Source organism: Sarcophilus harrisii, chromosome 2 (assembly GCF_902635505.1).
Source record: "Sarcophilus harrisii chromosome 2, mSarHar1.11, whole genome shotgun sequence".
NCBI classification, from domain to species: Eukaryota; Metazoa; Chordata; class Mammalia; order Dasyuromorphia; family Dasyuridae; genus Sarcophilus; species Sarcophilus harrisii.
The window spans coordinates 444,335,588-444,360,770 of NC_045427.1; the positions used below are offsets into that span (position 1 = coordinate 444,335,588).

The 25,183-nt window shown below is 41.1% G+C and overlaps 2 protein-coding genes across 4 annotated transcripts in view; one reads left to right on the forward strand and one right to left on the reverse strand.

Moving 5' to 3' along the window:
• Positions 1-1,231, forward strand: part of GSN (gelsolin) — a 75,799-nt gene extending 74,568 nt beyond the window's left edge. For all 3 annotated transcript variants that reach the window (XM_031954218.1, XM_003757083.4, XM_031954217.1), the window contains exon 17: positions 595-1,231. In XM_031954218.1, coding sequence (XP_031810078.1) covers positions 595-764 — 170 coding nt within the window. In that variant the 3' untranslated portion in view covers positions 765-1,231. The remainder of the gene's footprint in view (positions 1-594) is intronic.
• Positions 1,232-10,628: 9,397 nt separating this feature from the next.
• The window catches only part of STOM (stomatin), a 40,718-nt gene continuing 26,163 nt past the window's right edge, over positions 10,629-25,183 (reverse strand). Inside the window, exons 4-7 of the mRNA XM_012553673.3 lie at positions 21,874-21,956; positions 16,766-16,969; positions 14,788-14,922; positions 10,629-13,009 (exon numbers count right to left, since the gene is read on the reverse strand). Of these exons, the coding sequence (XP_012409127.2) occupies positions 12,815-13,009; positions 14,788-14,922; positions 16,766-16,969; positions 21,874-21,956 (617 nt within the window). The 3' untranslated portion in view covers positions 10,629-12,814. The remainder of the gene's footprint in view (positions 13,010-14,787; positions 14,923-16,765; positions 16,970-21,873; positions 21,957-25,183) is intronic.

Here is a 25,183-nt window from a genome sequence, read left to right on the forward strand (position 1 = left end):
ATGGCTTTAAAAAAAAAAGTCTAATTTGACTGAATTTTCCTTGCATCCACATGTGTTTCTTTAGATATCTCCCTCTTTTCTTTCATATTGTTTGTTTGTGTCAGCAGAATTTTATTAAGAGCATCCATCAAATTGCTTGTCTTCTCAAGAAAGATTAGGGATAGGAGGAAGGGAAAGAATTTGGAACTCAGAATTTTTAAAAATGAAAATTTCAAAATACATATAATTAGGAAATAGTTGGCAAAATGAAATTTAAAAATATGCATATTTTTTAAAAGATCATCTCATTGGAGAGGGCAGACTTTCCTTCTAGAATCTCAGGATATAGGATTTTGACATTTCTCTAACCTCTTTGAAATCTGTTTTTCCAAATCTGGAATGTCCATCAGACTCTGGTTTTCCTTCTCTATAATAAACTCTCTTAATAATGATCAGTCACCTCCAAAAATTTCCACCACTTCTACTTTAGCAACAAGCTCATAGGTTATTGAACGTAATCTGTGTCATCATTCGCCAGCTTCTATCCTAAAAGGCCATCAGCAAAAGAGGATGACCTCTATATTTTTGTTTCTCTCTGTGTGTGTCTTTTTGCAGCTAAGCGGTATATTGAAACTGATCCTGCAAACCGGGATCGTCGAACACCCATCACAATTGTGAAGCAAGGCTTTGAGCCACCCTCATTCATGGGTTGGTTCCTTGGCTGGGACAACAGCTACTGGGATGTGGATCCATTGGACAGGGCTATGGCTGAACTGGATGTCTGAGGAGCCTAAGCCCCACCTGTTCTGGTGCCTTTAATAACTGCCCCCCCCCCCCCAGTCTTCAAAGAGACTGATTCATGGCAGTTTCATGGCAGTTTCTTTCTTTCTTTTTGTGTGTGTGTATTTTTTGTTTTTGTTTTTTACTGTAGCCTAATAGTTGTGCAATAATTGAACATATCCTAATCTCTGTGCTATGGAGATTTCACATAATAAAGCTTACATGGGACATGTAACAATCTAAATGCTTCTTTTAGTATGAGTAAGTGCTTACTGAATTTTTTTTTCTCATAATAGTTTGAGTAGATAAACCGAGATCAATGAATTTCTTAGAACTATTAAATTGGAAGGAACCTTAAAAAATAAAATGTTAATCAACCAATCGGTAGCCATTTATTAAGGACTTAATATGTGTTTGGCATTAGGCTAAACACTGGGAATTCAAATTCAAATAAAAGGAAAAAGAAAGACAATCTTTGCTTCAAAGAGTTTCCATTCCAGTGGGGGGAAGAGGCAAACTATGGGGGATGAGAGGGAAGGACCAACTAGGAGACAAAATTAAGCAGTTCAAGGAGTCATGGACTGAGTTAAGCGTGGAGTAAGCATGGCTAGCATGGATGCTTCCTCTAATGAAGGTTCCAAGGATAAGCTCCCCCCAATCAAAGAAGGGGACAGTAGAAAGGGAGGGGATGAGATGGCCTCTGGGAAACAAGTCTGTAAGTAATCTGAAGTCATGGGTTGAACAGGCAGAGGCCACAAATACAAAATCAAGACATCCTTGCCCTCAAGTAGTTTACTTTCTACTTGAAATTTGGAACAATGACTATTCAAGTTGGAAAGAACCTTAGAGATCATCTAGTCCAGCCCAATTATTTTACAGGGAAGGAAATAAAGGCTCAGAAAAGTCTACAGTATTTAGGAAACTGAGAGAGATGTCAATTAAACTTAAAATTGTCTAATGCAAATTGTTTCACTATTTTAAAAAAATGATCCTCATTTGTAACTTTTTTCCTATTAATATGATTCATATTGGAAAGTCACATTTATGTCAAAATGATTCCTCTCTACCCACACTTGGTTGCTCATCTCCTTTTTGAAATTTTATAGTATTTTAAATTATTCTTCTTTCCTTAATTTGTGATTCAGGACCTTGCTTATTCTTTCCTGAACTCACTTTTTAAGACCTGGGTTTTAGGCTAATTTTGACAGGAGCAGTGTGAACTTAGGCAAGTTATTACTTTTTTTTTTTTTTTTTTCCTGAGTCTCAATTGTGAAATGGGGCCATAGGGAGAAAAAAGTCATTTTGTAACCCAGAAAATGTCAGACATGAGCTAGCACTGTTGTGCCATGCATGGTCTGGATGTAGAGTACAATTTTCTCTGAAGGGAAAATTTACTCCTGGCTCCCTGAGAAAATCCCACAAGACAATTGGGGTCATTCACTCTGTGACAGGGGTTGGGAAACCCAAGTTCCGCTGACTCATAGAATGAAATAAGAGATCACATGAAAATAAAATGTAGCTTAATATAGGATAAGGTTGTGAAAGAAATGAAAACAAGCTTAATCTGTTAAAATTTAAGAACATGAAATACAAAGCTATTAAATATGATTTTCTCAAAATTCACTCTAATTCAACTTTATTTTCCATTCCGAGAAGGAGAAAGAAGAAAGATAGGGAAAAGGAAAGATTGTGTAGAGAAATTAAAAGATTAGGATAGAAGAGATCTGGGAAAGAAAACAAAGAGTATCACAGAGTAGTAATGGATTATTCATCTCTGAGACACCCATCGAGGAACTGGCAGAGCAGAATACTAATCCAGATCGTTTTACTCCAAATCCAGCACATTTTCCAATTAGTCCAATTGTATGTGGTCACCTCGCTTCTGTTTTTACACTTCCAGAAATGGACAACTCCTGGAAAGCACATCCTGCTTTCCAACTTTTGAGATTCTGTGAAACAGACAAAATTCTTCCTTGTCACCAGCCTCCCTAGAATCAGTGTTAGAGCTGGAAGGAAGTTAGAGGCTATCTCATCCAATCCCCCCATTTTACAAGTGAGAAACTGAGGTCCAGAGGAGGGGAAAGACCTGGCCAAATTCACTCAGCAAGAGGCAGAGCTGAGACCACGAGCCCGTGGTCCTGGCTGCATCCCCAGTCCTCTCTGCACTGCATCCCCCAGTAATTAAAGGATTGCTTGCATCAGGAATTTGCAAAAGAACGGGGTGATTAATGAGTGTGGCTGCATTCCCAGAAATTTGCAGGAAACTGAATGCAGGTGAAAATACCCACTTCCTTCCTCCGCGATTGCTTGACTTGAGCTCAAGGTGTATTCACTTGTTCATGGTGAAGGGAGGGACTTAAGGGGGGTCGGTTTCAGAGGAGCTGCCCAGTGAGAGGAAACAGGATTGAGCAACCAGGTTTCCTGTTACTCTCTGGATTTTCTCCAGTGAGGGAGAGGCAGGAGGGAAAACATGTGATGGAAAATCTTACGCCCCTAACATATTTCTTTGATTTACTAAGGTGATATATTAGGAGGATTATGGCTTCATTGGTGCTGTAGTGAGCTGTTTGACATAAACTGGCTGCAGCAGGCTTAGGGGCTGAAAGGAGATGGATAAATGCCCCTTCAGAGACTGCAAGCTTTTTGCAAATTCTACAGTATGAGTTGAAAGGAAACTTAAAAAGGGAGCAAATCTAACCTATTTGAAGGAGGAATCTGCCATACTGTGGAATACTGAAATGGGATCTAGACTTGGGTTCAGACACTGGCTCTGATACCAGCTGTGTAACTGGACAAATCATTTGATTTCCCTGAACCTTAGTTTTTTTCCATACATCAGTAGGGATAATACTTGTGCTATTTACCTTAACTGCTTCACTTTGTAAGCAAAGTGCTATGTAAGCCTCATAGATTTGGAAATATATAACATATTTTTAAATAAAGTTTTTTATTTTCAAAATAAATGCATAGATAATTTCAACATTCATCTTTGTAAAACCCTGTGTTCCAAATTTTTCTTTCTTCCCTTCTCTCACCCTCTCCCCTAGAGAGCAAATAATCCAATATATGTTAAACATGTGCAATTCTTCTATACATATTTCCACAATTATCATACTGCACAAGAAAAATCAGATCAAAAAGAAAAACATGAGAAAGAAAACAAAGTAAAAATGCTATGTTGTGAGCCATACTCAGTTCCCATAGTCCTCTCTCTGAGTGTAGAAGACTTTCTCCATTACAAGACCATTGTAACTGGCCTCAATCACCTCATTGTTGAAAAGAGTGACGTCCATCAGAATTCATCATCACATAATCTTGTTGTTGTATATAATGATCTCCTGGTTCTGCTCATTTCACTCAGCATCAGTTCAAGTAAGTCTCTCCAGACCTTTCTGAAATCATCCTGCTGGTCATTTCTTACAGAATAATATTCCATAACATTCATATACCACAATTTATTCAGCCATTCTCCAACTGATGGGCATCCACTCAGTTTCCAGTTTCTAGCTACTACAAAGAGGGCTGCCACAAACATTTCTGCACATGTGGGTCCTTTCCCCTTTTTTGATCTCTTTGGGATACAGATGCAGTAATAACATGGCTGGATCACAGTTTGATAGCCCTTTGGGCATAGTTCCAAATTGCTCTCCAGAATGACTCTACCAACAACGTATCAATGTCCCAATTTTTCCACATCCCCTCCAACATTCGTCATTATCTTTTCCTGACATTTTAGCCAATATGAAAAATGTATAGTGGTACCTCAGAGTTGTCTTAATTTGGATTTCTCTGATCAATAGTGATTTATTTTTTCACATGACTAGAAGTGGTTTTAATTTCTGAAAATTGTTCACATCCTTTGACCATTCGCCAATTGGAGAATGGCTTGTGTTCTTATAAATTTGAATCAATTCCATATTTTAGAAATAAGGCCTTTATCAGAACGCTTGGATATAATTTTTTTCTCAGTTTACTGCTTCCCTTCTAATCTTGTCTGCATTGGTTTTGTTTGTACAAAGCCTTTTTAATTTAATATGGTCAAAATTATACATTTTGGATTTCACAATGTACTCTAGTATTTGGCTACAAATTCCTTCTCTCTCCATAGATCTGAGGTAGAATATCCTTTGTTCTTATATTTTGCGTATATCACTCTATGTCTAAATCATGAACCCATTTTGACCATAACTTGGTATAGATGTGGGTCAATGCCTAGTTTTTGCCATGAAATGTATAAACTAATAATAATCATAATAATAATGTATCAAGCATGTGCTAAGTGCTTTACAAATATTATCACCTCTGATCCTTATAGCAAACCTGAGAAGTACTTGCTATTATAATCCCAATTTTGCAGTTGATAAAAAGGAGGAAGAAAAGTTATGTGACTTTCTTAGTAAATGCCTGAGCACTAGTTGTAGGATTTTGGGTGTTGGGGACTATGGGACTGAAGCCAATAATCTCTAAAGTCCTAGCTCAAATATTGTATAGTATAATGCTTTGTGTGGATTGTATGGATTGTAGAGTAGGCAATCTGATATATCAGTCTAAAATAATCTCATTAGAATGTAAATTCTTTGAAGGCAGGGGCCAATCTGCTTGGCATATAGCAGGTACTTGGTAAAATGCTTGTTGATTGGTCCTCACCCCAAATGGATTCACCAAAAGTCACACATGACTGAAATGACTGAACAACAAACATGTACCTCCAAAAGGAAATGGACATAAGTTTTTTAAAAATGGATTTTATTGCTATATTTGCTTTTATGTCATCCAGATTTTCCCATATAACCTTCTCTTTCCCCTTCCCATAGAAATCCCTTATGATAATGTAAAGAAAATGAGGAAAAAGAAAAAAAAAATTCAGCAAAACCAACCCACACATAAAAAGCATAGGGTGTTATATGAAACTTTCCTATGGATTTTGAGATAGGCAGGTGATGGATAGAGTGCAGAAGATAGAGCACTAGACCTGGATCAGGAAGACTTGAGTTCAAAATCAGCCTCTAATATCTGTTATTTATGTGATCTTGGGCAAATCACTGCCTATCTCAGTTTATCTATAAAATGGGGATAATAATAGCATTTACTTTCTATGGTTGTTATAAAGATAAAATGAGATATTTGTAAAGAGCTTTGAAAACAACGTGGTAGCATGATCATTATAATCTTATTGTATGCTTGTGTACCCACTCTTGCATTCCTCCATCCCTACAAACCCACAGGAGTTGGAAGATACAAATATCTTGTATTTCTTTTTTCAGGCTAAGCTTGTTTTTTGTAATTTTATAGTACTCATTTTTGATCATTTTGTATGTACGCTGCTGGAGCCATTGTGTCTATCATTTTCTTGACTCTACTTTGTATCAGTTCATACAGCTTTTTCTGTGCTTCTCTGTATTTTATCATGTCATTATTACAGAACAGTCATATTGCATCAGTCACATGCCAACACGTATTTGCCCATTCCCCAGTTGATGGGCATGTACTTTGCTGACACAAGATATGCTGTTATAAATATTGGTATATATAGTCTTTCTTCTTTGTTTCTTCAAATGGCCTCCTTGGGGTTTATATTAGCAGTGGAATTTTGGGGTCCAAGGGTATATACTTCTCTGCAGAATTTCAGCTTGTTTTCCCACAGTCCATCAGTTGACAAATTCTGTCAATGATTTGTATGTGTTTTCGTAGACCTTCCTCTGGCACTGTTGCTACCTTTGTCCAGGCCCCCTTCTCCTCGGGCAAGCCCTGACTAATGCAACGGCTTCTGGTTGGTCAATATAGCACAAAGCTCTCCCCACTCCAGTCTAGCTTCCACTGGCCAGTCAAACAGATCTTCCTAAAGTGCAGACCCGAACGTGTCATTCCTTATCATTCCTCTATTCAGTACAATCCTGTAGCTCACTATTACCTCCAGTATAAAACATAAACTTCTGTTTGGCTTTTTAAAGTCCCTCATTATCTGACTACAGCCCACCTTTCCTGTCTTTATACACTTTATTCCCCTACATGTATTCTATAATTAAGTGAAACGAACCTCTGGGCATTTTCAATGACTGTCCCTCATGTCTGACATTTCCTTCTTATCTCTTTCATATGATTTCCCTGCCATGGTTTCCAGTGTCAGCTATAAACTTAAAAAGGCCATCTCCAGTCTCCCTGATCTATATTTGGCCACTGGACCCAGATGGTTCGGGAGGGGAAACTGAGGCAGGTGACCTTGCCCAGCCCTCCTTCCCTCCCTCCCATCTAACTCACTTGTATGTCATGGCATCCCCTCCCTGTGGTCATGGTCCTTTTTGAGAACACAGGGCAAACAACAAGAAGAATCCCACTTTTCCAATGCCTTTTTAAAGCTATTGCCTTCCCTGAGATTATGTCCATTCTATGCTTTCTCTATTTTGTTCTTACATTGTACTTTGCAGCTTGTCTTCCCCATTAAACTGTGGGTTCCCTTAAGAGCAAAGACTGTTTTTACTTTTCTTTGTATTTCCAGAGCTTAGCAGAGTGCCTGGTACTTTAAAATGCCTGTTGGTCTGTTGTCACGATTTATAAATGGGTGCCACTAGTCCATGGCTCTCCCAGCAACCCCGTTAGTGGCCTTCTTTCTGCTGGATCAAGCCCTCCAAGGGCTTACTCGGATCCCTGGTCACTGAATATTTAACAGGCAGGAGGAGAACCCTTGGGGATCTTTTGTTTTGTGTTCTTTTATCAGTTGTGATTTGGAACATTCAGGACACATCTTAATAGGAGAGAGAGCTAGAGGACTTTGCTCTACTCCAAGGCAGTGCCCATTTTAACAGCGGACTTGGGAAACAAGATCTCAGCTCAAAGAACGATTCTAAACCCAGGATCACAGGCCCCGGCAGGCAAGAAGGGCAGGGACAGGGTCAGGACGATGGGGAGCCCGTCTTGGGCACAGCAGCTTTCCAAGAGCACGGCGAGTCCTGCTGAGTGAGTTACAGCATAGGGTTTCCTGCTTCTAGCAAGGAGCAAAAGCGGGACAACAGTGCAGGACTGGCCTCTCTTGGGAGAAGGGCTAAGCTTTTCTCCTTTAATGAGAGGCTTTTTTTCCACTCCTTAGAGGCTGGTTCCTCCCCACAGGGCTTGAGACTGATCAAGCTGTTTGATTTTGGATAGCTTATTTTCCCTCTTTGACCAATTGTGTCCTATTAAGAGCTGGCATTTTATATAGTACTTTAGAGTTTACCAAGTGCTTTAAAAATAGTCTCATTTTATGTTCAAATACACTCTAGGAAGGAGGGATCCTTACTATTTATTTCTGAGTTACCCAGTTAGTGTTCTGGGCCAGGTTTGAACTCAGGCCAGGGGTCTTAAGGCCTAGTGCTCTGTCCGTGGTGTCACTTAGCTATCTTAAGCCTAATATCCATGTCCTAAGGTTCCTTCAAGCTTTAAAGTTGTTGCTCTGACATTTTCTATTTGGAGATCCAGCTCAGACATCCTATAAACATCAGGGAGAACAACATGAAAGGAAGCCGAGACCAACAAGATGTATTTAGGGGATTACAAAGAGAGCAAACTGTTAAAAAGAATTTATTAGTACAACTACGAGCCAAGCACAGTATTAAGCTCCGAAAATATAAATGGAAAAGTGAGTGACATTTGCTGTCCTTTGGAGTATATATGCTTTTTCTCTTATTCCTTTTCCCCACAATTTACCTATGCGTTCTCAGAGTGATACCAGGGAGGGCAATGGAGAACCTTGAGTTCACATCATGAGCATCAGGTGAAGGAATTAGGCAAGTGGGGGATACAGAAGACTCAGGAGAGACACGATTGCTGTACCCTTACTTAAAGGACTTCTGTGGGGAAGGGATTGCATTTATTTTGTCCGGCCTCAGAGAGTAGAACCAGGAGAATGGGGAGAAGTTACAAAAAAGCCAATCTGGTTGATGTGGGGAAGAACTTCCGAATAATTAATTACAGCTTTGCCAACGAGGAATAAGTGGTCTTGAAAAGTGGTGGATACCTTTTTCTGGGAGGTCTTCAAGCCAAGGTTAGACAAGTATTGTTCAGAGTATATTATAGTGGAGATTCTATTCATGTAGAGGTTGAACTAGATTAGACACAGAGATCCCTCAACTCCCAGAATTTGTGAAATTCTTCAACATTACCCTTCTATTGATTCTGTTCTCTAGCTTGATAATTTTGTTATTAAATGGGAAGTATTTGGGCTACAGGTTTGGTTTCCTGTTGCTTCTCTACACGACCTGTCCATTTCCTTTTCCTATCACATTTAAGTCACTGAGGGTGACCTTCATTTTATTTCCTTCAGAAAACATTGTTGATAACATGCTCATACCCACTATGTGTCTTTCCAATTTCTCTTGGGCCACTTCTGTTCCATGATTTACAGCCATAATAATAAGCATTTATAAAGCAATCCCCAACTTACCTAAGAGGAAATGGAACCAGATAAGAAATTAAAAATGACTTGCAAAGGATCACACAGCTAGTATCTGAGGCTGGATTTGAACTCGTCTTCCAATTCCATGTCTGATGCTCTATCCACTGTGCCATCAAACTGTTCCTAAATAGCATCATCAGGAAGTTCTTCTCACCAAAGGCGAGAGCCTTCTACTACCAAAGCTAGTAGCTTGGTTCCATCAGGACATCTGCCTTAGATGGATGCTGCAGGACAGACAGTAAGCTGGGTCCAGAAATGAAGAGGGAGATTGATGTCATGTGGGAAGTGGCACAGGGTTTTATTATTATTGCCTGTAGTAGGTGACATATTTGAATGAAGACTTCAAACACAAGGCCGATCTTATCTATACCCAGTTAAGGGGATTGAAAAGTTATCTAAAGGATTTCAAAAGGTTTAAAGAGCAAAAGTTTCCAGGTAAAATGATACCTTATCAAGGAGAGTCAAGGTGTGTAGTTAGAAATGGAATCGGGATAATCTTGACTTTTGGCATTGTAGAGATCTGTCTTCAAAGGACTTCTACCTTTCCTGATGGTAATTCAATTATTTTTCTTTTTAAGGTTTGTCTATCTGATTGGCTTGGAAAGCAAATGTCTGTCTCTCTGGGGCCCAAGTTTCTGGCTAGTAAGGGAAAACCTTTGGACCAAGTTCTCAAGCAGTAGAGATGTAATTTCCTTGGTCACCAGATCAAAGTGAAGGAATGAGGTGGTAAGCATTTAGAAATCAGTAACAACAAAATAAAAACTGTAAAACCATAGGAGGGCAAACTGTGGCTAGTGGGCCAAATCCTATCTAGAAAGCTAAATATGACTTTTACATTTTAAAATACAATTTATTTAAAAATTGTTAAATAAAATTTACTATATTTTTTTTAGAAAATGTGAAAACCATACTGACCTCAAAAAATGATAATTTAAAATGTACAACCCATTAAGTAGTTTTAATTGAAACAAAAGGTATGATGGCAAATCAACTGGGGGAAATGAATGATTATGTCTAAGCTTGAGAACTGGAGTCACAGAACTTTATGATGTTTATAGGTCAGTTCTGAGCCTCAGAGGAAGTGTGAAGTAGATCCCAGCTTCTTAAATTGTGGTTAGTGACTCCATATGGAGGTCTCATAACTGAATGTGGGAGTCACGACGTTAAATTATCAGTAAATGTTTGACATATACCTATCTCATATTCCTAATACCTGGATTCACGTAAAAATTTCTCAGGTGAAAAGGGGTTATGAGTGGAAAAAATTTAAGAAATCCTGAAATAGCTACCATTTAGATTTAAAATTGGAAGGATATCTAATTGCCTTAGTATACTGCAACTCAACCCCCAAGCTTAAAAAATCCACTAGCCTCAACACCTGCATGGGTTGCAGGATATATTATATGCATCATATACAGACAAAAAGACAACAGGACCAGGAAAAGAGGCACACAACAATTTATTAAGGCTCCCTTGAGAGAATCCTTCATCTTCAGCTTCCACAGGCCAATCCCTAACAAGATATTCCACCCAAAGCTATTGCTCTTGCTATCTCTAAAACAGACAAGGAAAGGCAGCTTGGGACCTAGATTTAAAGTAACCAGGGAAAACAGTAAATTCTACAAATGTGAGACAGAGAAATAGCACATATAGTTTCCTTGGTCAACAGACCAGTTTAAAGGGTGAGAGATGGGGGGATGGGGAAGGGTAGGAAAGCTTTTTTAGAATTGGATTAACAAAAAAATAAAAACTTTAAATTAAAAAAATATATCTATGAATTTTATAATCTATATTTAAAAAAGAAAAAAGCCCAGAGACTCACAAAGAAAAAATTTTAAAAGTCTTTAACTGGAAGAAAGAAAAAAAATGATGGCAAATTAAAAAGGGGAATAAATGACTACATCTAAACTGGAGAATTGGAACCACAGAAAACTGTAAAAAACCCTCTATTCCAGAATGTTTTCAGGTTGGGCCCAAACCTCACAGAGGTGTGAAATAGACTCTTTTTTCAGGGTGAAATGCATGATGGGGAAAAAGGTGAAGAGCCAGCCTGAAATGGAATTGAAGTTTTCATTTACAAATTTTAAACATCTAATTTCTGGGAGTTGTTTCCTGGGCCTCCCCCTTTAACCCTGAGGCTGCTCCCATCCACAGAACCCTCAGCATACTCTTATAATAGGTAAGGGAAACTGTTCCATAAGTACTTATAAACCAAGGACACTTCACTGGGATATATATAATATGAATCATGATGTCTGTAAAGTACATTGTCTTCCTGTAACTTTTTTTCAAAAGACAACCACATTGAGTTCTAAAGGTTCAGAAAGAGATCCACAAAAATTGGCTTAGAGAAGTTAAGAGAAAGGTTCATTTAAAAAAGTCACAATACAAAAACTATTTTAAACCTGATGCTTGAAGATAGGCAAGTCTGAGATAATAAAGCACTTCTGGGAAGGGGCTTCAGCTGCTTTGTAAGAAGGCCAACACATTGCTCATTCACCAAAGAGGCTCAGATCAATTAAAAAAAAAACCCAACCAAAAACAAACTTCATTTTGAAAAGGATAGAAATGATGGCAGATCCGTAAAAGGCTTTGAGAGGTTTAGAAAGGTTAGCTTAATCTTTCTGAATGGCATAAATGGGGCTCTGATGATATCATCTCCATGACTACCCAGGCTGCAGCCATGGCAATGAGAGGCCAGTGACATCTTGCAGGGCAGCAGAATACAGCCATCTCTAGTACCAAGGGCAGGGGCTAAATGCTCTAGTCCTTCTCCATGCTGAAGAAGCAAGAGGCCTCCTTCAAGAAAGGGGACCGAGTTCAAAAGATGGTTTGTGTTTGTAAGGAACAAGGGAGGTTGGGAAAAGGGACCACAGACATGGTCCTTTGCAGAGAAAGCAGTAAGACAACTAGTGTAGGGTTTGGAATCAAGCCCTCTCTCACAGCAGGAGGCAGAAAGGACCCCAGCCTGCTGTCAAGAGACCGAGGATCCCAGTGGCTTTGCTACTCCTTTGCTGTGTGGCTTTAGGAACACCTTTTCTTCTTTCTGGGCCTCAATTTCTTCCCATGTAAAATAAAGGGGCTGAACTAGATTGTAGACCTGGAACTAGCAGGTGCCTTAAAGATCATTTGGTCCGACACACTCAGGATCTCTAAAGGTCCCTTTCAGCTCTACTGTTTCAGGTTCTAATACTCTGAATTTTATTACATGCTGAGACCACTTTCTAGACTGAGTAAATGTGGTAAGGGGAAGGGGGGAGAGTGACTGGAAGATCAGTCAGTACTTGCCCTTTCCCTGGGCTGCCAAGATGAGCAATGGGCCAACTCAACCAAAAGAAGTATTTGAGCTACAAAAGGATTATCAAGAAGCATGAAAAGTGTAAGATACCATAAATCATCCAGCTGTCTTATCTCTTTCAAGTTACCAAAGCTAACTACTCATTGGCTTGTTCTTATGATCACTAGATAATCTAAGCATGTCAAACTCAGCATAACAAGACAGAAAGCAGAAGAGGAAGGAGGAGGAAGTGGGGAAATCTCCTTCACCTCATTCACTCTTTACAGGCTAGAGGCTACTTTGAGTCCCCAGCTCAGCCTTCCTTCTGGACAGCTCGGCTTTAAGCTAGCCTAGTGCTTTGCCCCCACAATACCCTGGAGCATGTCTATGGGCAGCGGAAAGACAATGGTTGAGTTTTTCTCCGCAGCAATGGTTGTCAGGGTCTGCAGGTAGCGTAGCTGGAGAGCGGCGGGGGACTCGGTGATGACCATGGATGCTTCTTTCAAGGCCCGAGAAGCATTCATCTCCCCTTCAGCAGCAATGACCTGGAGCACAAGGAACAGGAGTGAATCACTCAGGCAGAACATCCCTATCTGAGCAGCGACACACACACTGGGGACCTGCTGCTCAGGACCTGTTTGCTGCCACATTATCTAGGAGACTGCAGGTTTGGAGCTGCAACCAAATTTTAAAAATCACCTGGTCTAATGTTCTCGTTTTATAGAAAGAGAAACTGGGGCCTTAGCAGGAAAGGTAGCATGAGTCACAGATTCTTCTACCCCACAAGGAACAACTCTTGTGTCTCTGTCACTAAGATTTGCCAGATTCATAATTCACCATCACCTTGTAAAGCTCAATAAAGTATAAATAAAAAACACCTATTTTACAGATGAGGACGCTGAAGTTCAGAGGCAGGAAGTGACTGCTGATCAAAGTCACGTAGCTAGTGTCAGAGAGAGCTGGAACTGAAACTCAGGCCTTCCTTCTCCAAGACCAGAGCCCTTTCCGTCACATCGTCTGGAAAGGGTTTTAAAGAATTCATTTTCTCATCTATCAGGACCTTAAAGCTGAAAAGACTTGTATCGATTCCACTACCCAGCATCAACTCATCATAGTGAATAGTCCACACATACTAAAGCATTATGGAATAGAATCATTCCACTCCCAGATCACTTACTGTTAAAGGTAATTTATTTCACAGGACAATATTTTTGGTTGAAACCAATTCAACCTGCATTTTGAAGAGGACCAACAGGTCTTCTTGTTATCTGTCGTTGGGATAAGCCCAGGCAACACATTTAAGGGAGGCTCTGACAAGCTGATGCTCATCTAGAAAAAAGACTAGAATGATAGGACTGGAAACATGAAGAAATGGGATAATTAGCCTCAAGAATAGACCATGGTAAGGGGATAGTCCAGAAGACGAGAGTTCAGGTCCTGCTCTGCCATATATTGGCTATGTGACTGTGGCTGAGTCTTAGCCTCTCCCTGGGCCCCAGGCAACTCAACCACAGGATGCTGCAGAGCACTGGCCCAGCATCAAAAAATAAATAAATCCAGTAAACACTAAGTGAAGAGCACCGTACTATGTGCTAGAGGGCACAAGGACAAAAAACGAAAGTCCTTTGGATTTTGTGGGTTCTGCAGGAGAAATAAATGAGCTAATTTGAGGAGAATTCAGGGAAGAAGTGGCTTGTGGGAGGAGCCGTGAAAGGTAAGAATGATAATGTGACTTTCCTTAAATGCAGGTTTGATCATGTCACCATCTCTAAACCACAGTGAGAATTCTAATCCCTGTCTGAGCTACCTCATCATGAGGTTGTGAGGTAAATACTTTGTAAGACTGGCAGTACTATAGAAATGGGAGCTGGCATAAAGCAGAGCTTCTGAAAACTTTTTCCACTGATGACCCCTTTTTGCCAGAGAAATTTTTATTTGACCCTCTCTTGAATCTGTCCTGAGTGTAAAGTTGCAGGTTGTGTGTTCAGCGTGAAGGCTGCAGTGCCAGAGACACCTTGGGGTTCATCCCACGTTTGAGTGGGAACTAACTTTTGGTCACTGCGCTCAGAAATCTTCTACTGTTGCTATGTTTTTTGTGACCCCCACATTCAGTGACATGAGCTATGTGGGATTGGGAGCCACAGTTGAAGAAGCTTTGGCATACAGGACCACAGAAAAGCAATGACAGATGAGGAAGCGAAGGCCTGAGAGGGAGAGAGAAGAGGGAGATGATCTCAGGGGAATACACGACAGGAAGTAGCAGAGACCTCTGGCTGCGCCAAGCTGCTCTCCTATCCTCGGAGTCGGGGTGGTTGTGGGTTACCTTGGCGCGGGCCTCCCGGGAAGCCTCAGCCTCGGCGGCCATGGCTCTCTGCAGCTGCACAGGTAACTTCACATCCTTAATCTCCACGCGCTCCACCTTTATCCCCCAGTCATCAGTGGCGTCATCCAGGGTGGCCTGTTGGAGACAAAAGGAATGAAGGTCCATTATTCCCAGTCCCAGCGTACAGAACAAGGATGAGGCAGGGGCTCTGAGGTGGATGCTAAGTTGCACAGGTGTGACAGTCTGTGACTTGAGCCTTTGTTATAGGGACGGGTGGGGAGGGAGAGGGACTGGCAGAGTTGCAGTCTGTTAGTTGTGTGTGCATAACAATGGAAAGTCAGGAGAGCTGGTTTCTAACCCAACTCCAGCATTACCAACCAGTCATCTCCCCTTAAGGGACCTTGGTTTCCTCAGCTGTAAAAATGAGCATAAAAGTAGAGGGGCCAAAGTGCTGGACTCCCATCGCTGACACCAGCTATGTGACCATGGGCAATGAATAAACAAGACTTATTATGTGTCAGGCACTTAATGATTAAGCTCTTACGACTGCTAAATCCTAGAGACAAAAAGGCAAAAACTGTAATGGGCCAGAACTTGACACAAGGATTCTTACAAGGTGTTAACTCAGTGGAATTGATGAGACAATGGTTATCTAGTTTAGCAGGGTGCTTAACAGTTCTCTAGTTCAGTATGACTGAGTTAATCTTACAACAAATAATGGTCCCCTAGTGATATAACAATTGGCTTATACTCTGTATACTGCACATAACCTGGGACAAACGCAGCCAGACATCCACTCCCTCATCCACATTTGTGGCAGCTGGGGGCTGGAGCACAAGCCCTCGGACTCAGACACTCACTCCACCTCTCAACACCGTGGTGGCTGGCCTGGCCTGCTCCCCCCACTGAGACCAAGGCCAGTCTGAAGGGCCTCAGAAAGCTAGGCAAGCCCCAGGCAAGGAGACAATAAAGAATTTGGACTGTATCCCTGGCTATTCTCATGGTGACTACTCTGCTGAAACGAAGGCTGGTCCCAAGACCTCCAGAAAACCAACCAGAATTTTACAAAAAACAGTCCCTGTTTTCAAGGAAACCACATTTTAATGAAGAGACAAAATGAAAACAATTACACAAAAGTCAGATATCATATACAGTGACAACAGGAGGTGATCTCATAGGGAAGGCTCCAGCAAATGAAGAAGACGGGGAGAGTGGGAAAAGCTTCTTGTAGAGGATGGAAGCCGGGAGAAAGAAGTGAAGAGGAAGAACTGGTGGACAGTCAGTAAGAACACAGAGTTGGGAGATGGAGAGGAAGAGCCAGGGCAGTGAGTGGGACCATGTAGATGACAGGAAGTAAAGTATACAAAGACTGGAAAGGGAAGAAGTATGCAGGTTGTGAAGAGCTTTAGATGCCAAATAGAGGAGCTTAATATTAGATCCTAGAGCTAGGAGGAAGCTATAATGGCAGGCAGGGATGAAGATGAGGTAGACCTTGGTCAGAGCTGTGCTTTAGGAAAACCACTTTGTGATAGCAAGCTCTAAATCAATGAATTAAAGGATCAGGGGTAGAAGAACCCATCAATGATGCCCTGAGAAGTATTCCCACTTCCCGAGGTTACACACGGTAGCAGGTACCAACAGCTAGGAATTAACCTAAGTCTTTGTGTTCCTTTCCATTACCACCCTGTGGCTTGTCTGGGCTTCAATTTCCCACTAAACCAGGGGACTGGACTGCCTAACACCTAAAGGTCCTTTCAGCTTTAAATTCAAGGACCTAATGAAAGTCAGGAGTGCAAGAAGCGCTCTCTCCCCAACCTCCCGCTCCAGTTTGGCAGCTGCCTGGGAGGACATTTCTGGGGAAAGGCCTTGGGCTGTCTAACCCAGCGGCCCCTCTCCGCTCTACCACCTTCTTTTCCAAAGCCTGTTTTACTTTCCAACTCTGGGGAGTCCCCATTACTGATGCGACTGCCGTACCAACCTGCATGTTATGGGCAATCTCCTCCCGGTCAGAGAGGATCTGAGAGAGATTTTTGGTGCCAAGGACATTCCTCAGGGTTGTCTGTGCCAGGAGGCGCGTGGCCGAGTCCGCATTGGTGATGTTGGCCACGGCCAGGGTGGCATTCTGGACACGGTAATAAACCACTCCATCCACACTGACAGTCACAGAATCCTTGGTGAGAATCTATATGAAGAAAAGAAAGAACTTTATGTCCACTAATAGACAAATCTTAAGTATATCCTGCAGGAAATAATGAATGATGTTCTTTTTTTTTTTTTTTTTTTTTAAGACCAAAAAAGGCTTTTCCAGTACAATCCCTTTATTCCTTCAAGGCCTAAGCCTAAACATGACCTTTCCATGAATTCTTTGTTGTTTACCTGGCACAGTGCCTAGCACCCAGTAAGTGCTATGGAAATATTAATTATAATAATTATTACCTCCATCAGAAATCAACTAGCTTTTATTACTGGATGATGATATGGCTTTCTTTGTGCCAGGCAGCGTGTTATGTGCTAGAGATACAAAGAAAGGCAAACATCAATCTCTGTTCTCAAGGGGCTCATAGTCTAATGGGAAGAGACAATTTACAAGCAAATATATACATACTACATGTATACAGGACAAATTGGTGATGGTTCCTCACCTCAGGCAGCATAGAGAAGGCACTAAGTAAGATTAAGGAGAACTGATTAATAAAGTCTTCAAGATGGGACTTTAGTTGAGACTTGAAGGAAACCAGGAGAATCAATTAGAGAGGAAGCCTGGAGTCCTGTTTAAAGAAAAGCCTGCAGATCCTGTGGAGAGGAGTGAGGTACAAGGATACTGGAAAAGAAAGAAAGGGCTAAATAATGAAGGGTTTGAAAGTCAAAGAGAGGATTTTATATTTGGCCCTAGAGCCCAGCCGGGATTACCTCTCCTTAAGTGGGCTTTTTGTTGCTCTTAAGTAGGCCCTATTGAATTCCTAGTAGAATTCCTTTCACTGACAAAATTATCATGACCCACCCCCTCACAGTTAGAATCAGAAGGCCACGTTATGACATCAATCTCCCAGAATATTTTTCTTTCTACTGGTACCTCACTTCTTCCTTATTATGTCCTTTCAGGCTTAGCCTGATTACTAAGTATCCCAATGGCTGATTCACTGGGAACTTAGCCTGCGTTAAAGGCATCTTTCCCCTTGTTAATGGCAAGTTCCACTAGGGAACCAAGACCCTGTCTTTCCCCTTGTCAATATCTAAACTCTTTTGGAATTTAGCCCATTGTCAACAGCGTAATAAAATTTTTGCTTCTTGATTTGGACAAGGTCTAAGGATACAAATTCTTTTGAGACACCTTGCAACACTGGGCCAAAAGTTCAATCCTACCTCCCAACATTTGGTGGCCCATATGAAGAGAGAATACTAGAACTCAATACTCTTGGGGTTCATTGCTTCTGTACCCCATGCCCCATCATTATCACACTCCTTGTATTATATCATGACCATCTTATACCTCTTCCCCATTCTGTTCCCCAGCCCCCCACCTCTCCATCTCCTGCCCTTGCCAAGTAAAAGTGTATAAACTCCATGAAGGCAGGAACTGGATAAACTTTCAACTTTGGCTCCTCTGTGCCTTTTGGCCTCAGTGCCTCCCTCATAGCAAGAGGTAAATAGCATAGATTGAACTAAAGGTAAAGGACAGAATTTGTCACATTTTCCAAGGTCTAGTGAGAAGATAGCCCAGCAATCAGAGGACACGAGTTCAAATCCTTGCTCTGACACTTAATAGCCCCAATTACATCAGACAAGCCAATCTGACTCCTCAAGTTTCAGTTTTCTCATCTAGATGCAAGACCCCCTCTTGGGTTACTATGAGAAAAGGAATTCCATAATGCTTAAAATGCTCTCAGATTCAGGCTCCATGGAGTAGAGACTGTTACATTACTTTGAATTATATCTCGGAACCTAGCACAGTGCCTGGCAGTGCCTGACTGATGGGTAGAGAAATGTGAGCTATGATTATCATATCATTCAATTAACAAGGAGCACCTGCACTTTAATAGGAGACAAAGGCATGAATCAAAGAATCTCAGAGTTGGAAGGGACCACAGGGACCATTCAGTCCAAACCATACCTAAACAGCACTCCTGCTCTGTGATTACACTCAACTGAGTATTTGTCCAGCTGGAGTTTAAGAACCTAAGGGAGGGGAATCTATCTCTGGAGGCTGTTTAGTTACCCTGCCCTCTTCCACCTGGAATACAGAAGGTTTAATTGCCAGTAAGTTTTGTCTTATAGTAGGCCTGGATTTGCTCCTTTGTTCTGTTCCAGAATAGCTTTTAGTTCTGCCGGTCCTCATCCCACTCCACTCCATCCCCAGGCTTCTTCAGTCGGACTATCTCTAAGTATTTCTCCAAATTTACAAATTACCCCTAATTGCAAAATATCAGTATTATCTGGAGGGGTGTGGAGTAAAACCTAGAGAACAGACCTTCTGGCCTGGCTCCCCATCACAGTGAGGAAGACAGGAACCACACCCCAGCAAGTTCATACCTTTTTAACCCCCCCCCCAAAAAAAAGTGGAAGACTTGCAGCCTGTTACAACTTCTGAGTTAGCTAATCTTTTCTGAAGAAAAATCTCTAGGACTGAAGGGAAGAGAATTATCTCTCCTTATCTTCCTCATCTGGAGGACTCTACCATTAAGTGTGATGACCTGCTCTACCTCATCCTGTGTGACAGTTTTCTGTAAGGAGCCAATTTGGCAACGAGGAAGATGCTGCACCACCTATATTACTCTAAAAGGAAATGGCAAAAGCACACATTACTCAAGGTCAGGGCTTCAGGTGGAAATGGCTTCACTCAAAAGAAGGAAACCCTCCTGTACCCTTCTACTTCAAAAAGGAGACCCAACTTCTCCACCTAAGAAATGGGCAAAAGGGAGAATTAAGGCTAACAAAGACCTCTGACAAAGAAGTCTAGATTAGCTGACTTGAGGCTTGACACTCATTTCCTCAATTATAAAATGGATGGGTTGGATCAGATGATTTCTAAGGTCCTTTCTGACTGTTGTATGAGTCTGGGGAGCCCACGGGGCCTTTCTGGTGCCATTTCTCAGGGCACTTCATATCTCAAAGACTTTCCTTGTCGCATGATGGGAAAGTCCCCACCCGCCTCTGATGATCTCACATTCTGTGCTCCAGGGCCCCTTCCAGGCCTTCCGAATGCAAACCCTGCGGCTGCTCTTCTAAAACATTCCATAGATGCGGAGAAGCATTATTATTAACAGTGACATTAATCAAATGGGTTTTATCAAAAATACCAATGCAATGATGATCACATAAAGTATTTGGACATTAAAGCAGTGATCCAAATAATAACTTGTAGTTTACAGTGACTGTGAATACAGATTCAGTAGTTTCTTGAAATAAAACAGAGGCAGCAGAGGCAGTCAGAGCATCAAATTCCACCTCTGTCCTTTATTATCTGGTAGGATCTTGGAGCAAGTCACTTCAGTTTCTCCAGGCCTCAGTTTTTCCATCCACAAAATGGGCTTAAATTTTCCAAGGTTTCTTCTAGCTTTATAGCTGTGATCCTATAACTCCTTTGCTATGGAAAGCAAAGAAAATCTTTGCTAATGTGACTTTTATCCATGTTAACATTCTTTCTGCCTCCATTGCCTCACCCCAGTGTTTATCTCAGGCAGAATGTTTACCTTAATTCACAGTAAATTCACAAGGGACAAGAGAACAGAAGCCTTTGCCAAATGCATTGCTCAGTCTCCTGAGGGCAGGAAAGGTAGCTGAAACATAGCAGCTGAGAATAACCCAGCTCAATGGCATCAGTGTCTGCGGAAAGTGAGGGTAACCTTTATGGGCTCCAATGGAGACAGTCCCTTTGCTGGGAAGAGACTAAGAGAAGGTTAGCCTGGGCCCTTCATTATTGCCCAACAGGACTTCCCCTGCCTAAAGCTCAGGGAACAAGATGACACCTCAATGGAGAGCAAAGGAACATGCCGTAGTTACTGATCCCCAAAACCATGGATTTCTTCCCATCTTTCTTCTCTTTGCTGGCATTAGCCTATCAGAGGGCAGTGAAAGCAAAGAGAAGCAGGAGATTTGGGCTTCAGATCCAGCCCTGCCAATCATTTGCTGTTTTACCCAGAGAATCCATCACAACACCTTTGGGACAAACTCCTGGGTCACTCTTCATCAGTACATCATGGCTGGACCAGCTCTAAAATGATACATAATACTAGCTGTGACAGAGTAGAAAAAACAGGACATTTGGAGCCACAGGATGTAGGTTTTTAGCCCAGTTTTTCTACTACTATTTGCATAACTTTAGAAAAGTCCTTTCTAAAGAGATTGAACTAGATATCCTTGGGGTTCTCTCCTTCTAGCCCTAGACCCTATGATTCTGCATTCTAAAGTTCTTCCAGGGGCAGCTAGGTTGCACAGTGGATAGAGCACCAGTCCTGAAGTCAGAAGGACCTGAGTTCAAATCTGGCCTCAGATACTTAATACTTCTCAGCTGTGTGACCCTGGGCAAGTCACTTAATCCCAATAGCCTCAGCCAAATAAATAAATAAAGTTCTCCTAGGCTCACCATTCTAGGATAAGCTATAATTCACTGTGCCCTTAGGTAAATAATTTACTTTTTTTGGGTTACTGTTTGCTTTTTTTGTCTTCTAATGTGAAAACTTTAACCTTGATTTACAAGAAAACTTTCTAATAGTCAGTGTCCAAAATGGACTAGAATGAGTGGTTTCCAGAGGTAATGGGTTTCCCTTCCCAGAAGGCCTTTAAGCAGAGATTACATGAATCTTTTCCAGCTATTCTGTAGAGAGAATTTCTTTTTAGCTATGAGTTAAATGAGTAGCCACTGTGGCTCTTCATAAGCTGAAATTCTGATTATGGGATGACAGTACCAATTTTGTTTACTGGGAGGGTTGCTGTGAACATCAACTTTGACATAACAGAATTCATCTTAAACGTATAACCTAAAATAAAAAGTCAAGACTCTAAGAACAAAAGGGCAAGATGCAGCAAATTATATTTTCCACTGGAAATCAATAGAAAAGAAATGTTAAGAATGAAGAGCAACTTCACCTCTTGAGGAGGAATATCGAATGAAATGGTCCTCATGTCCACTTTGATAAAGCTGTCAGTGCAGGGCAAGATAAAGAAGAGCCCTGTGCAGGAAAAGAATCAGAAGATTAATGAGAGACAGTGATATCTAATGACTTTATTTTGTCATTAAATCAGAAGAGAATCAAATCTAACCAATTTTACATCTAGACTGACATGCAAGGAGCCAGTCTGTACAAGGCCATTCTCCATCAACCAATACATTTTTCTTGCCCAAGACTCTGTGACTAGTCATGGAAGATTAGTCTCTGTGTCTTTCTGATTTCTTCAATACAGTATCATATTATTCCTTTTTCTTTTTAAAATTAAGTTTTACTGAAGTCTTTTGTTTGCACATGAGTCTTTTCCAGATATGACTGCCTGATCTTCCTCCCCAAAATTCTACCATGTAAAAAGGAAAACCAATTAAGCAAAACTAATCAACAATGACCTAAACAGATATTGTATTCCACACCTAAAGAGTTCCCCCAAAAGAATTGTAAGTTCTTAGAATGTCCTATTTCTGGGTAAATTTCAGTCAAAAGCTGTTGGAGAAAGTTGGGTCTTCTGAAGCAACAAATTTCACATCTGGCTGCCTCTTCTGTGTACATATTAGTTTTGGGATCCAGGGCAAGATATATAATTTCTTTGCCTCAATTCTTCATATATAAAATGATAATAAATACTACATACTTCACTTAAAAACTTCTAAAGACAATCAGATGGTGTAGTAGATAGAGCACAGGGCATGAAATCAGGAAAATCTGAGTTCAAATAAAAACTCAGGCAGAATTTGTATGGCTTTGGGAAAGTTTGACTCAGTTTTCTCATCTGTAAAATAGGGAAAACAGTTCGTTTCCCAGAGTTGTTGTGAAGACTGAGCATTTAGCATAGTGCCTGGCACAGAGTAGCCAATAAATACTTATTTCCTTCTTTCTTTTCTTACAGGATTGTTGTGAGAATAGAATAAGGTAAGAAATGTTTTAAAGCACTTTGCAAATCTCAAAATACTATACAAATGTTAGCTATTATTATCTAGATTATTAGTTTCATCTGGTCTCCAATGTTGCACTCTCCACATCTAGCAGGTAGGTTTAGACATCAATATGCAACATGATTTGGATGCATGATCTAAGTTTCACACATATTAGTTGTGTCTCAGATAAAATAATTTATAGAAGATTGGCTGCCTCCTTGCCAATGTCCTCCACATCTCCACCTGCTGAAATCCTGCTTTTCTTTCAACAGGCCTCAGGGAACCTACTTTTCTCATGGTATGATGGAAAGAGAACTGGCTTAGAAGAGTCAGGCCGAGTGGAAGCCCCAGCTTATGCAATCATTAAGTGTGTTAATGTGTCAGTGTCATTTCCTCTTTTTCTCCTGTGTAAAATGAGGAGATTGGATGAGAAAACATCCAAGATTTCTTAAGCTCTAACAGTTTATGAACCGCAAAACTGCTCAATGAGTATGCCAAGGTTGAGTCTTTCTCAGGGCTCAAAGCAAAGCTATATTAGGAAAATCATCTTTGCACTGGGATCCCTCACAGGGGTCACTGTAGGAAATGCACTCCAGAAAAGGAAATTCTAAGAGTGCATCACGGGTCAAGGTAGGAAGATAACAAAAGGGAAAAAACAAGCAAAGAGAATTTAGGCTTGTTTTCTTCTAGCTTATTATTTTCATAATACTACTAAAATATTTTCAGTTCAAATATCAACAGATTTAACCCACATAAACAAAAACTCTTTCAAGCCCTCAGTAGTTTTTAAGAATATAAAGGAGTATTGGGACCAAAAAGTTTGGGAAGCATTGTATACTAGGTGGATCAAACTGGATTTGGAGTCAGAGGTAATGAGTTCCAGTTCTTGCTGTTGGACCCCAGCAAGTCTCTTCCTTTTTCTGGGTCCCTGTACAAAGGAGGTGATAACATTTATAGTGCTCACCTCGCAGGGGTTGTGAGGAAAGCATTTAAAAGGTCTCTATACACATCATGGGGCAATCTTGGTCTAACTCAGCATCTATGACAGTGTCATCCTTATCATTAGGGTCACTGTCACATCTGCTTTGTGCTGCCACTGTACTGAATGTTTTCTAATTATCTCATCAGGTACTATTGTTATTCCCCCCTTACAAGTGAGAAAGCAGGAGGCAGATGAGGGTTGACTTGCTCAAGTGTCTAAGGCTGGATCTGAACTCAGGGCTTCCTGGTTCTATCTACTACACCACCAACCGCTGAGATAAAATCGCTGTGAAGGACCAGCCTGCATGTATCTTGCCAGAGGGCGGCTGTCTTTGTAAAGTGGATAACAGGAGTCCGGCCTTGGAGAAGAACCGCTTCTGAACCGTGACGGCCTGATCCCGACACCATCGTGCCCCCCTGGGCTTGCTGCTTACCTGCAGCCCTGCCACAACATCTGCATTGCCCACTGGCAGGCTCTGCAAAAACCAAACTGTCTACAACCAATCTGAGCTCTGTCACTGTCCTAAGTTACAAGTTCCTTGGCCAGTCTTCACCCTGGCCCCATCTTCCAGATGCCTCAGCATGTTAGTCAGGCTGGATTCCCCAGTGTGCAGATCTTGTCCTGGTCTTCCCAGTCGGCTGCCTCCTTACAGACTTCTGCTGTTCCTGCCAGGTCTCAGCGAGAGGCAGGCTTGTCCTATAGTTGGGTGGGCTCTTCTCCACGCTTCCCTGTCGAGAGATCCTCTCTTTCTCCTCTCTGATCTCTTTAATACATTTATTACATTCTGACTTAGTTATTAGCATCAAGAGACTCTTCCATCCCATTCCCTTAAACCCTCTCAAATACAGAGACTATGCTGATTTTCATCCTCGTCATAAGGTCTTATATGCACATGCTGAGCCTATCTTGGGCAGCTAAGCCTAAAGTCAGGAAGGTTCATTTTTCCAAGTTCAAATCCTGCTTTAGATACTTCCTACCTGTGTGACTCTGGGCAAGTCACTTATCTCTGTTTGCCTCAGTTTCCTCATCTGTAAGATAAGCTAGAGAAAGAAATGACAAACTAGTCTAGTTTCTTTGCCAAGAAAACTCCAAATGGGATCATGAAGAACCTGAAATGAAATGACTGAGTAACAATGAGTCCATCTTACATGTGGCAAGTACTTAATACATGATATAATGCCAACGAGGAATTAAACTATTTAACTGAATCAAATTGAATTTAGGATTCTTCCAGGAGTATGAAAGTGGGAAGAAGTAACAGATGCTGCAATTAAGCAGAGTAGATAAAAACTGAAGTAAAATGTCCTTCTCTAGTAAGGACAATTCCTGATGTT